Raw genomic sequence first — 14,779 nt, forward strand, 5'->3', positions numbered from 1 at the left:
ATACAATTATAAAAAACTTAAAAATTTTCATAAACAAAGAAGATGATAAGGGCAATGAGAAAAAAATTTAAAAGTTATCTCAAATGGCTACACATAATTCAGAACTGGATAGTCAGATTATCAATCCAATTGCTTTTCCTGCCTGTCAGGAGCCCAGCAAGAGGTGACAAAAGCCAGAGAATCTTCTTGTTGACAAGGGTTATAAAGGCTTTCTGATTAAAAACTCATCACAGAGTAAGGGAATTTGTGTTTGGTAATTTACTTTTTTGTTGTAACAATGCTTCCAGACAATAAACCTGACAGTAGATGAAACAGGAAATTCCTAATTTTCAACATTAAAGTGTCAAAGTCATTGTAAAATATCTCTGTTTAACCATCTGGTATGTTTTCTGTTTTCTTTTGTGACTAAAAATATTGGTTCATGAGATTTACATTCATTGAATTCTATTTTTATTTACATTTTAAATGGTGTCCAAACTTTTTGGTATTAGGTCATATTGTAATTTACAATGCATGTAGTGAAGATGCAGTAATGAATACCAGTAACAAAGTGCAATAAAGTAACCAATGAAGAAGTGAAAGGGACTTTAGAACTGAAAAGATCACTTATATAACACTTTCATATCACATCATACCACATAGGAAATTACCTGATGTGTAGATGACCTCCTGCAAGCCGTCTGTATATTGTCTTTTGACTCAGATTTAGGAGGCTTACTCTCAGCCACTTTCTCTTCTTCCTTTCTTTGTTTTCGCCTGCTGCGTCTCTCCTTTGCCCTTTTGGAGCTCATCTTGAAGGTCTTAGAGAAACTCTCTTTGCCACCAACTTTATCACTGGTCTCGGTAGCTCCTTCTTCAGCAGCAGCTATTGCTGCCTAGAAGTGGGAAGATAAGACAATGATAGTACACGGGGGGGGGGGTGCGCAACGATACTCGTATCGATATTGAACCGTTCGATACAGTGCTTTCGATTCGGTACGCATATGTATCGAACAATTCAAAATTTTTAATTTATTTTATCTTTCTTTAAACTTTCCTTCTGACGATGCTGTCTGTGTTGAGCGCTCAGTGGATCTGCGTTCGACAGTGCAGCCTAGGCGGAGTAGTCGAACGCAGATTCACTGAGCGCAGGGCAAGCTAGCGAGACAGAAGTTAAGCTCTCCTTGCAACATGGCAAATTGAACCTCCCCCACCCTCATTCAGATGTGGCGTTTGGAACTATTTTGGTGTTCATGTGACGTATGACCCTGAAGGTAAGCGTGTCATGGACTAAAGTAAAACAGTATGTTGGATGTGCCACACAATGCTCAGTTACATGGGTGGGAACTAGTGTGTTAGCGCAGTTAGCTCATTAACGTGTTGACGCCGTCCAGCCCCATGCACGGGGCGATCCGCGGTAGCTCGTTAACGGAGATTTGCAGTGTTGTGGCTTTAACGTCATTTCAACGAGATTAACGCTGACAGCAATAGTGGGAACACAACGAATATGACTGCACATTTACTCCGACAGCATCCTAGTGCAAAGACAAGTGGAAGCAGACAAAAACAACAAGCACGCATGCTACAAACTTTACCCGAGTCATTTAGACAGCCGTTAGCACATGATTCTCCTTATGGGGACCTGATATGTTTAATATGCTGCTGAGAATAAAGCCCAGAAGAAGCTTATAGTATAGCTTTTATTTTGGAAAGAGACATTTCTCTGTAATAAACTCTTTTCCAAAGATGAGTGATTTCTCGATCAGATAGATTTATTTTTTTAATTACTTTGTTGTTTCAGCAACATTAAATGTAAAAACTGTACGTTTGAGTTAAAATATATATTTATAATTTTAATAAATGACAAATTAAAAAGGCATGAACATTTTTTTGTATCGAAAAAATATAGAACCGTGACACCAAAGTATCGAACCGAACCGTGAATTTTGTGTATCGTTGCACCCCTAATATATATATATACATATAACATATATATTACATAATATATAAATATTCAGCACTTGTAGGTTGCTTTGCTTTCACTCTTGTGTCTAGTTCTTCCCAAACCAGCTCGATGGGTTTCAAGGCTGGAGACTGTGGTGGCCACTGCATGTTTTCAAGCTTATCGTTTTGTTCGGTATTTCTGGCATAACTTGGATTTGCATAATTGTATAATTCACACTTAGGCGCATATCAGAGGGTATTGAATGGCGCTGCAGAGTGCTGTGGTAGCCGTTTTGGTTCAGGGTGCCTCTCACTCTGTACAAGTCACTGGCCCTGGATTCAGGAAAACAGCCCAGACCTTCGCAGTTATTCCTCCATTTTTGACAGTTGATGCCACATACTGTGGAATCATCCTTTCGCCTACTCGATGGCATACAATGATTCTGTGTGATGAATCTGAGATTTCAAATTGTGATTCCTCAGTCCATAATACCTTTTTCCATCCTTCAGTAGTCCAATGTCATGGCCCAGGCAAGCCTCTTTGTCTTATTCTGATGTCTTAGCAATGGCTTTCTTGCTGCCACACGTCGTGTCAAACATACAGCTCGAAGTGGTCTGCTCTGAGAGCCGCTAGTCACTAAGCGTCACAGTTGCAGACAAGAAAGATTCTTTAGTATGAAGAATTGGATAGCACCAGGCCCTGACATGATTCACACCTACTGGCTGAAGAATCTGACTGCACACCATGAACATCTTCCAACACAAATGAACCAGCTACTAGTCACAGGCAGACACCCAGAATGGATAACTGAAGGCTGGACAGTTCTGACCCCCATGGACCCCCAGATGGGAACAGTCCCATCAACTACCAGCCAGTAACCTGCCTTAGTACTGTATGGAAGCTCCTGTCAGGCTCCTGTTCATCATAGTGGCTAAGATGAACAGGCACATGGCTCAAAACATGAGCAAGGCACAGAAAGGTATTTGCTATCTACCAGTAGCTAGTTTTAAACTGCTTTGGTATCTCAGTACCTCAGTTACCCCCCTTAATCGTGGCAGCCGCCTGCCCTCCTCCTTCTCCACCTCCACCCATGCGTGACCACACCTTACCTGTGCCTGAAAAATTTTCAGGGGATTTAGATAAGTGCAGAGGCTTCTTAACCCAGTGCGACTTGAGTTTTCGCCAACAGACTCAAGCCTATGCTACCGACGGTGCCAAAATTGCTCTTATGGTACAACTCATGACTGGGAGAGCACTGAAGTGGGCTCAGGCAGTGCTGTGTTCCAACCCCAATGTTTCTTATCCTGACTTTCGGACCAAATTCCGCTGTGTTTTTGATAAAGGTTCTAATCCGGATGCAGCTGCTCACCATTTGTTTTCATTAAAACTAGAGATGGCACGATACCACTTTTTTATGTCCGATACCGATATCATAAATTTGGATATCTGCCGATACCGATATGAATCCGATATAATGTTTTTTAATCAACAAAACTGTTTTTTTTTTAAATATCTTGCTGCATTTTGTATAAGTTCATACTCAAGTTTAAAACAACAACTACACTAAAGCTATTCTGTTATACCTATATGCAAAAAAAAAATATTTCATAGTTCAGCAATACTGATCAATCTAATAAACTTAAACCTACACCATCCTCCCTATTCTGGTATTTTAAAGAGTACTTAGCGTAAATATTAAGCAACCTAACTAATAGGGTTCCAACTCCCAGCAACAACAAAAATAAATAAATAAAAAATAGGGAACCACCCCTCACGCTCCACCTCATGATGCTTAATCAACGTAATCAACCTTAATTTGATGCAGTGTGAAAAAAAATGCACAGAAATCAATTATTTTTCAAGAAATATTAAATAGATTCAACATCTTTCTTCAACAAAATTGCAGACTGCACAGATGGTACCTTCCCAAAGGAAAAAGTACTATAGCTTACTAGGGTATATATATTAGACTTAATAGTCACTATATACAGTAATGGACTTCTATTCATTTTACATCAAATTAAAACTTTGGGTGTAAGATTCGGATAATTATTTATTAAAAGCTAGACATTTTAAATGAGAATAAGAAAGAAAAGTATGTCTTTGTGCCCCCTTTTCCCTGTTCATGCCCTATCGGCCCCCCTGGCTAAACTTTGCTAGATCCGCCCCTGCACAGTTACCAGCCGTCAGCTACGTAGAAAAAGATCCTCGAGTAGAAAGTAATAATAAATAAATTCTAACAACAGCTTATCAAGCTTAAACGTGCTGCTGTTGTTCAGCCGATGGTTTCCTCTTTCTGGTGCAAAGTGGGCCAAAAACAAACCAGAGAGACGGACTCGCGACAGAAAAGCCGATCAGCTGATCGTTAAGCAGTTTCATGATTGAAGTAGCAGCCAGAAGAAGCAGTCGCTCCATATATCGTTTGGTAAGCTTAACGCAGGAATGCTTTACAAACATTCAGAGATGGACTTACACACTTGCTTTACTTCTCTCGGGGATAACTTTGTCGGAGATGAAATGCCGGGTTGCTAGCGAAGCTCCACATGCTATCCAGACCACCGACAGGTCCCGCATGCCACAGCCGCTCTATCACGTGATGCATACTGCTCCGACGTGCTAACGTTCTGAGGTGAGTTACGGCGTGTTGCAAGTTTTGTGAGGTGCTTTCGTGATATTTAATGGATCGGATTAAATTTTTTATTTTTCTCCGATATCCGATCCAGTAATTTAGGTCAGTATCGGACCGATACCGATACGTAATATCGGATCGGTCCATCTCTAATTAAAACAGGGCAAAAAGAGTGTGGCGGATTTCTCTGTGGATTTTTGGATCTTGGCTGTGGAGACTGGCTGGGAAGAAAAAGCACTTCGGGGGCATTTCTCAATAGCCTCAATGAAGGACTCAGACTTGAGTTGGCCACCAAAGAATTACCCAAATCTTTGGATGCTTTGATTAATATGTGTGTCAGCCTTGATGACCACATGCGAGAATACGGAGGGCGGTCTGAGGAAGCCCGCAGGGCAATAGGAAGCCCAGGTGGTTGGCTGAGCGCTTCTTCCGATGGGGGAGGAGAAGGGTAGCATGAGCTTGAGGAGACGGAGGAGGAGCCAATGCAGCTAGGGCGAGCTAGATTCAGCAAGCCGGGGTGGAGGAAGAAACGCCAGATGGGTGAGTGCTTTGCATGTGGAAAGAAGGGGCACTTTGCAGACTCTTGCCCATCCCGGCTGAAAGATTCGGCCCGTCAGTAGCGGCGGGGTTACTAATGGGTGCGACCGGAGATGTGTTACCCCACCTCAGCTGCCCCGCCAAACTTATCTTTCGGTCCATAACTCATTCCTGTAATGCACTAGTGGATTCAGGTGCGGAACAAAGCTTTATGGATGAAACTTTAGCCAGGAAATTGGGGGTCCCGCTTGTTTCCCTGCATGTTCCTTTACATGTGTCTGCCCTCAATGGGGAAGTGCTGGCCAAAGTCATGCATCGCACTCATGAAATCACACTGGTTCTTTCTGGTAATCTTGTTGAAAAGATAAGTTTGTTTCTGTTTAAGGCGCCTGATACTCCATTGGTGTTAGGTTACCCGTGACTTCAACGTCATAACCCTCAGATAGATTGGGCCCAGGGTAGTGTGGGGGGATGAAGTGAGTGGTGTCTCAAGCAGTGCTTACGGTCAGCTGTTCCCAATCTGACGCCGACAACGGCGAAGGACTCTGTCTGTGCTCCTCATCTCTCTGTTGTTCTGGCTGAGTATCATGGTCTAGCTAAAGTGTTCAGCAAGAGTTTGGCCTTGTCGCTTCCGCCTCACCGACCTTATGATTGTGGCATTGATTTGCTTCCAGGAGCTACACTGCCCACCAGCTGCCGGTACAGCCTGTCCAAGCCTTAGCGCCACTCCATGGAGCGCTATATTACGGACTCACTCTCGGCAGGCATAATTCGACCGTCCACTTCCCCGCTTGGGGCAGGATTCTTTTTCGTCGAAAAGAAAGACAAATCCCTTTGCCCCTGCATTGACTTCCGTGGTCTCAACAAAATAACCATCAAGAACAAATATCCTCTCCCTCTGCTAGCATCCGCATTCGAGTTGCTCCAGGGAGGCACCATTTTTACTAAGCTGGACCTTCGCAATGCCTATTATTTGGTTCGTATTCGAGAAGGGGACGAGTGGAAGACCGCATTCAACACGCACTTGGGCCATTTCGAATATTTGGTCATGCTTTTTGGTCTAATCAATGCTCCAGCAGTGTTTCAGGCTATGGTGAATGACGTGCTTTGGGATTTCATTAACCACTTTGCTTTTGTGTACTTGGATTATATTCTCATTTTTTCCAAGACTTGTAAGGAGCATGTTGAACACGTCCGACTGCTTCTTCAACGGCTTTTGGAGAATCACCTGTTCGTCAAAGGTGAGAAATGTGAATTTCAAGTCCCAACAGCGTCTTTTCTGGGGTTTGTGATTGACCGGGGACAGTTGAGAGCAGATCCTGCTAAGGTCAAGGCAGTGGTGGAGTGGCTGGAGCCTAAGACCCGGAAGGCACTCCAGAAATTCTTGGGCTTTGCTAACTTCTACCGTAAGTTCATTTGTAACTTGAGTACTGTGGTGTTGCCGTTGACTACTCTCACGTCTCCTAAACAGCAGTTTGTGTGGTCACCCCAGGCCCAACAGACTTTTGTGCAACTGAAACTGTTATTCTCGTTAACCCCCATTCTCATTCAAGCAGATTTATCTTGACCCTTCACTGTGGAAGTGGACGCGTCGGATTCTGTTGTGGGAGCAGTCCTTTCCCAACGAGCAGAAGGTAAACTTCATCCCTGTGCCTTCTTCTCCCGTCGTCTTTCCCAGGCAGAGCGTAATTATGATGTCGGGGATAGGGAGCTGCTGGCGATCAAGTTGGCCTTGGAAGAATGGCACCACTGGCTGGAGGGGAGTGTGCATCTGGTGCTGGTCTGGATGGACGACAAGAATCTGTCGTACCTGCAGACAGCCAAACGCCTCAATGCCCGGCAAGCCAGGTGGGCCTTGTTTTTTACTCACTTTGATCTTGTCATCACTTACAAGCCAGGGTCACGTAACACAAAGCCAGATGCCCTCTCGCGCCAGTTTGCTCCCAGTGGGGAGGAGGAGGAGAGGACTATCATCCCGGCCAGCTGTGTGGTGGGTGCGGTGACGTGGGAGATTGAGAAGTTGATCAGGGAGGCTCTGCAACTGGAACCTGATCCCAGTTCACCCCAGTGGGCTGACAGTATGTTCCCACGGCTGTCCGTGGCAAGGTCATTCATTGGGCACACACAGCTAAGTTCTCCTGCCACCCGGGTAAGAAACGTACCATCAAGTTCTTAAGACTCTTGTTCTGGTGGTCTGCTCTGGCGAAAGACGTCCAGGAGTATGTCGCTGCATGTACCATCTGTGCTCAGAACAAAGTTCCTAGCTCTCCACCCTTGGAGGATGGCGGAACGGAACAAGAGCTTGGCAGACCGTCGCCGCACCCCGGCACCCGCTTACCAGGTTGGCCAGAAGGTATGGCTCTCAACCAGGTACATTCCCCTTCGGACTGAGTCCAAAAAGCTGGGTCCCCGCTTCATTGGGCCTTTCCCCGTTCATTCGGTCCTCAATCTTGTGACGTTGAAGTTGTCTCTGCCCCACAATATGCGGATTCATAATGTGTTTCATGTTTTTCAGGTGAAACCAGTCCAGACCAGCCCGTTGTGCCCACCTGCTGGTTCCCCACCACCTGCCCGGATTATGGACGCTAGGCGGCGCGGTAGGGGCTTCCAATATTTGATGGACTGGGAGGGGTATGGTCTGGAACAGCGTTGCTGGGTGCCGCAATCCGCTATTCTCGATGACGATATGAATTCCGCAGGCAGCACCCGGACAAGTTTGGTCAGTCGCCGGGAGGCTCCCGTTAAAGGAGGGGTACTGTCATGATCCGACAGCCCTCGCCAGGCTGCCTCCATGTGTGTTATTGTGTGTGCGTGTGTGTATTGCTCCCTCCCCCTCTCTCCCTCTCTGTCTCTCTCGTAACGGGATTGTTTACCTCCGAGCGATCTATGCTTTTATTAAACATTTGAACATAATACAACACAAACTCTCGTAGAGGATATAAAGTCAGAGAGATACATTTTTTGAAACGACCAGGACCAGGCTAGTACATGTGGAGTGGCTGTAAGAAAACGACATGCAAGCAGAGCGTAGCAGCCAGCGCAACAAATTTGGATCCTTTGCTCTTAGTTAGCGGTGAGTGCAGCGCATGTTGCATCCAAACGAAAGGGCCTTTATGCTGTGCAGCGTGAGCAATGGTCCTGTGTCAGCCCGGGCTTTGTGTTAAACGGTGTTGGGAAGGTTACTTTTATTCCACTACAGATTACAGAATACATGCCCCAAAACGAATTTTGTAACGTATTCCGTTATGTTTCTAAATGAGAGTAGCATATTCTGAATACTTTCGATTACTTAATATACTTTCATGCTTTCTACAACTACATGAATGTACTATTGCTGTATGATTTATTACTATTACTGAAGGCTACTTGCCAAATTATATCTTGGGAAAAATAAAGGAGTTAGTCAGTGTACCTGAGCTTCCTTATATTGCTCTCTCAGCTGTTCAAGCATGGCCTGAAACTCCTCCTCCTTCTCCTGAGCTTCCTTTTTGACAATCTGGTTCTCCTCGTCATAGGCCATAGCTACAACACCCAGGATCAGGTTGATCAAGTAGAAGGAACCAAGGAATATTACAAGCATAAAAAAGATCACATATGGCTTCCCAGATGTCCGCAAAGTCTGGAAAAACAAACAAGAATTTGGTGTTTTTACAGTTACTTAAAATACAGTATTGATACTTGGCATATGTGGCTATAAAATTCTACCCTTTCACAGTGAATACTTTCTATTTTAGAAGCTCTCAAATTTGAGGTGCCTGTAAATTTGTCACTTTCATTTTTTATAAAGTAATCATCAAGTCTCAGATGTGTGGCAGGCAGGAATTAGACCCAAAATGCAAGACTCTGAAAACAATGTGTAAACCTCGAACAGCTTCGTTGCCAAAGTCTTATTACAATAAGAACTTAAATTCAGAGCACATAATCTGACCAGCAGAAACTGAAATGGAAGAGGGATGCACACAGTTTGGTTATTGTTACACTGTCCCTCAAAGGGGAGTCTGCACACAGCAGGTAATCAGAGAGATGGGAAATAACAAGGAACTAGGCTGAACAGAATCTAACTGACGAGACAGAGGGGAAGCGAAATTGAACATAATATACTTGAAGAAGGACACTAAATAAATCAGGAAATGAATGAATGAATGCAAATAGAATGAGACCAAATAGAACACAGAGAGACCAGACAGACACAGGAACATAGCAAAGGATAACAAAAACATGGAGACTAGACAGACTACAAAAGGAGACGCTGATGACAAGACAGAGGCAAGACCAGAAAAAGCTAGCTAGCTAGCTCAGTGCTTTCAGCAGGTGACCATATGGCTGAGAGCGGCTTGGGCCAGCTTGGGTTCGAATCTGACCCGCAGGTCTTTGCCACATATGTCTTCATCTCTCTCCCTCTGCTCTCCTGTCATTTCTTCACTGTATCTGTCAATAAAGCCCGAAAAGGCCAAAAATCTAATTATACAAAAGAAGATGACACAAATTTTTGAGCTCCCAAAAAAGTTACTCTGATTCTTCAAATCTCAGCAAACACCTTGCATGCTGCCATGGGAATGTGGGATCCCCCCCAGTGACATGACCGCTGCGGCACCGGGCAAACTTCCACCGGCCCCACCTCAGGTAAACAGGTGAAAATAAATTTCAGAATGACAGGACTTTGTGCTGTGGAATCTTTGATTTCATTTATTTTTTGCTGTGCTTTACTTGCATCTATTTGAAAGAGTGAGTATAAACACAAAGAATTAATGTATTTTATATTCTGGAATATGCACAAAATAGGTTTAAATGTTAAAGAAATTTCTTCAAGTCAAAGACTGTTGCATATAATTTAACTTTTGCTTGATGCAATGTGCATAAAATTAAAAGATTAAAACTAATTAAACAACTTTTAAAAAAATACTTTTTTTTTTCAATTTTATATGATGGATTATGCAGAAAAAATTGAATTGGCCTGAAAGGTCTATTGCATTAATACGTGATCAGGTTGTGTATCATGTTTTTTTTAAGTAACTAAGTATTAAAGTAAGTAATTACTTTTGAAAATAAGTAATCAGTAAAGTAACAACATTACTTTCTTGGATAAGTAATTAGTAACTAATTACTGTTGTCAAGTAACTTGACCAAAACTGATGATGACTGGTGAAACGTTTCTCCCACTAAAAACACTACATCCTGATGAACAGAAGCAACACTTTTGGGATCTCCTTACCTGACTTATGGGGCATGGATCAAGATAATGTTTGAGCTTAATTTCCTAGAACAAATAACAATGAATAAAAAACCCAGTTGAGCTTGGTTCCAAGCCTTCTTTGGCTGGAGTAGAAGGAGTAGTGTTCTAGACATCTCATCTTAAGTCTATATTTTAAGCCTACATTTTAGAGATTTTAGCATTTTAGAGACATAAATGAGGACCTTTTAACAAATGTGTTCCCATGTGATGATGTAATCTTGTTTTTTAATTCAAATGTGCTTTTATAATTAAATACTGCCCCCCCCCCCTTTTTTTGTGTATATTTATAGTATCCTTCTTATGCATTTCATGCATGTGTTATTTTCAGACAGGTGGGGGTTTTGTCACTTCCCCCCCTCCTCATCATTAATGATCTAGTCCAGTATTTACTTGGGTGCGAATTAACCAAATAACCAATACGTCAGCTGATCTATCTATGAAGTTTTGACTGGTTAATTTGAAATTTTTTCTGTTTTTGTTTTACTATGACCCTGATGAAGGCCACAAGCTGAAACGCGTTGGTCAATTATTAAAGTTGTTCATCTTCCCTCAAGTGTTGCTGGAGTTCCTGCATTGTGAATTCTTTCATCCTCTCCATGCACCTTGGAAGTAGGTGAAGTTGTGCCAGAAATTTTTGCTGCGATTTACCAAAATTATATTAACCATATTAACCTGAAGTATATTCAAGAGTAACAAACCTACAAGAAATTTAGCAAAATATAAAACTTATTAAATAAATACAGTTAGTTATAGTGACAATTACAATTATTTACAGTGACACACTAGGCCATTCTCATAAAATCCATCCACCATGCTAGTATAAAGCTTTTGTGTCAACCTATGTTTCATATCATGACTGAGAAATACTGTCATTAGAGAGCTTGTTAATAGTCTCAATTTTGCTACTTAATTGTAAGAAGTGCTAAAAGTGAGAGTGTCATACAGAAACCTCTAAATATTATCTTTAAAGAAAATATGGTGGTGGATGAATGCTTTTCCTGCAAACACAGCAAGCCCCGCCTCTTTATATGGCTAGAGAAGAAGTAATCTGAACCTACAGGTTAAATGTCTTATCAAAACCAACCAAACATGTTCTCACGGGGTAAGTGATCAGCAAAAGAAATAAAATAAATTGAATGTTAAATGTAAAATTTTATATTACAACAAGGGATTTTATTAGAAAACTGACCAATAGCCTGAATAATGCAAAAGTTAAACACACTGAAAATTTACCAAAATGAGCATTACTAAAATTGTACACAATCATTTTACATTTTTATTGTCTTTTAGTTTCCCTTTTTAGCCTACCTGCTGATACAGCTTTTCCCAACAATCCTGTGTCATCAGTCTGAAAAGAGAAAGGAAGGCCCAGCCAAATGTGTCAAAGCTGGTATAACCATTGTCTGGGTTATTTCCCTCATTTTTGCACATATACCCCTCTGGACACTTCCTGCAAGAAAAGATCAGTTAAGATCTGAAAGAATTGTCAATGCAATACTATGAAAGAATGCATGAAACAACACTAATTCCATAAAAGTTGGGTGCTGAACAGACCAGTTGCTGGATTTCTGGGAAAGGAAAGTTGTCCCATTTTTGGCTGATTTAGCATTCTAGCAATCCTATATCTTTGTTGTTGTATTTTTCATTTGGTGATGTCCCGAATGAGATTTATTTCCCTCCTGCTACCTAGTAGATAGCAGAAGTTACAACAAATACAAAACATAACAATAAATAGACAATAATAAAATAAAAATAAATAAATAATTTTAAAAAATGTGCAAAATGTAAATAAAAACAAAACAATGATTTAATTACATTCATTGTACTGCATTCATTGCCTGGCCAGAAAAATGTTCCTCTACTTAAAATTGACTTGAAAGACTTTGAATATCTTATCATCCACATTACGTAACCCTCAAAAGATTCAGACAATCTAAAGTGTTTAAGGTATAAAACAACGTAAATTAGAACTCATGATCTTCAGGCATTGCAAAAAAAAAAAAAAAAAAAAAAGCATTCATGATTCTGCCATGGAAATCACTGCAAACACTCCCAGACATCATTGTCATCCACAAATAAAAAAAAGAAGAAGCTGTCTGTGAACATGATCCAGAAAATGTTTTACAATTTGAAAATGAGCAGTGTATGCCCCCATCCACATGGCATGATGTTCAGGGAAGGCCTTGCATATTTCAGCTGAAACAGCCTACTTGCAGTCTAGACCTTTCACCTATTGAAAACATTCTGTGCATCCTAAAATGAAAAAACAAACAAACAAAACAAAACAAAAAAAAGACTATAAACAATATTCCTCTCCAGAATTTCAGCAGCTGGCCTTCTCAGTTTCCAGACATTTATTGATTATTGTTAGAGATGAGGGGATGTTACACAGTGATACTTTTTCTATTTTCTGTTGTAGATAAAATATATTTTTATTACATTAGAAATTTACTGCAGTCTGTTTTTTACACATACACAATACTGACATTTTTGTAAAACTGGGGCTGTACCAGGATTGTGTTCATTTTGTATTTTATTCAGTTCTCTTATAACTGGAGAGCCAACTTGCTTACCCAGCTCCAATGCTGCTGCCACAAAGTAATGGATGATTTTTGTTGTCAGGCAGGTAATAGTAAAGACCTGATGGGGAAAGAAGGAAAATAGCAGTTATTTATTATTGTATGCAATTCATGGGGAGACTATGACAAGAATGGTTTGTTAGAAGTCCAAAACAATACATAAAACAGCAGAAGTAGAATTAGGTTACAATTATGCAATGTAGAAGACAACAAGAGTGCATCATTCTTGTATTGCAAATGTTTTATTGAATCAGAGAAGAGTGAAATACATATTAAGAGCTTAACATACACAGCCCAACAACAAGCTATTGGGACGTTTTGGCTTCTTTGTCATGGTAAGCTGTGTGGCAAGCAGGATGAACGTCCCAAATGCAGGACTCGTACATGGAAAAGTAAACTCGAAATGGCACCTTTATTTACTGGGAAAAATAATCCATGAAATAAACTCACAAAAAACAAACCAATACTTGAACACGGAAACTAAGAACTAAACACTGGGAGGCTATAAAACTAGGAAGCTGGAAACTGGAGAAGAAGGATGAAAAAACCAGGAGCACGAAGAAAACACACAGCAAAGAGGGTATGACACGACAACAGACTGAGGAAAACACTGGGCTTAAATACATACGGGAGTAACAAGGGAATCTAACACAGGAGGAGAGCACAGCTGGGAATCACACATAAAGACACAGGAAGGAAGCAAAACTGAACACACTGCACACAGGACAAGGAACTATCAAAATAAAACAGGAAACATGAGACATTCATAAAGACCCAGACTTGACACTGGGACATAGAGACATGACTGATGAGGGGAACAGAGGGAACATGAAACACAGAGATGAAAGTAACTAAATGTGGCACAAAGGGAAACTAAAGGCTACAGAAAAGTATATAACACATGGAGACAAATAAGGAAAACATGAATAACACTAAATCAAAGAATATTCATTCAGAGCCTGAACACAAATACCGGGTTGCAGACCCAGGACCTTGACATTCTTACTCTATGGCCCACGATTTATTTGAATTAAGAAGACATCTATCACTATTACTATCAAACTATTTTGGTACAGTGACCACCAAGCTAGGTGAGTGGCTCCAGCAGATCCCAGGAACAACATCCAAGGTCTCTGCTGGGAAGAGTGCAGTCCTAGAAGCAGCAAAGATACTGATCAGGACCCTCAAGCTTTCTTCTTCCTGATTTTGCTCTCACTCGGTATAGCTACATTTATCACTACAGCTATCTTCCTCTGCTTGCCCACCACTACTACACTACCACTCAAAAGTTTTAGAACACCCCAATTTTTTTTATTGAAAAATATGCAGATTATTGTTTCTTTCCACTCTGAAATGAAAGCATACTACAAATAAGCACAACTCTGAGGCTTGACTCAGATGAATTTTCTCTCAGCAGCAGAGGTAGCTCTTGGTCTTTCTTTCCTGGAGCGGTCCTTATGTAAGCCAGTTTTGTCGTAGCGCTTGATCAGCTACAAATACCCCCACATATGGTGGAATGGTCTCTTACATAAACAGGCAGGGGGGAGCATGCCACCTTCTCCTGTTAAAACTGACTCTCTCTCTCTCTTATATATATATATATATATATATATATATATATATATATATATATATATATATATACATACATACATATATACATACACACAGGAACATCTGTGCAGAGTATAACCTGGAAGTCCCGAGGTCAAAATGGGAGATGCCCCCAAGGGTGGTGGAGAATGACCGAGCTAAGATCCTGTGGGACTTCCAGATACAGACAGACAAAATGGTGGTGGCTAACCAACCGGACATAGTGGTGGTAGACAAACAGAAGAAGACGGCCGTAGTGATTGATGTAGCGGTTCCGAATGACA

The 14,779-nt window shown here is 41.3% G+C and overlaps 1 protein-coding gene across 1 annotated transcript in view; it reads right to left on the reverse strand.

Moving 5' to 3' along the window:
* LOC147311646 (sodium channel protein type 2 subunit alpha-like) overlaps window positions 1-14,779 on the reverse strand; it is a 65,343-nt gene that overhangs the window by 17,937 nt on the left and 32,627 nt on the right. The window contains exons 8-11 of the mRNA XM_086265726.1: window positions 12,897-12,963; window positions 11,632-11,773; window positions 8,503-8,709; window positions 651-875 (exon numbers count right to left, since the gene is read on the reverse strand). Of these exons, the coding sequence (XP_086121852.1) occupies window positions 651-875; window positions 8,503-8,709; window positions 11,632-11,773; window positions 12,897-12,963 (641 nt within the window). The remainder of the gene's footprint in view (window positions 1-650; window positions 876-8,502; window positions 8,710-11,631; window positions 11,774-12,896; window positions 12,964-14,779) is intronic.

The sequence above is a fragment of the Aulonocara sp. 'chitande type north' Nkhata Bay genome, linkage group LG16 (assembly GCF_057382095.1).
Source record: "Aulonocara sp. 'chitande type north' Nkhata Bay isolate Kocher_YH1m ecotype deep benthic linkage group LG16, A_spYH_male_GT1.1, whole genome shotgun sequence".
Classification (NCBI taxonomy): Eukaryota; Metazoa; Chordata; class Actinopteri; order Cichliformes; family Cichlidae; genus Aulonocara; species Aulonocara sp. 'chitande type north' Nkhata Bay.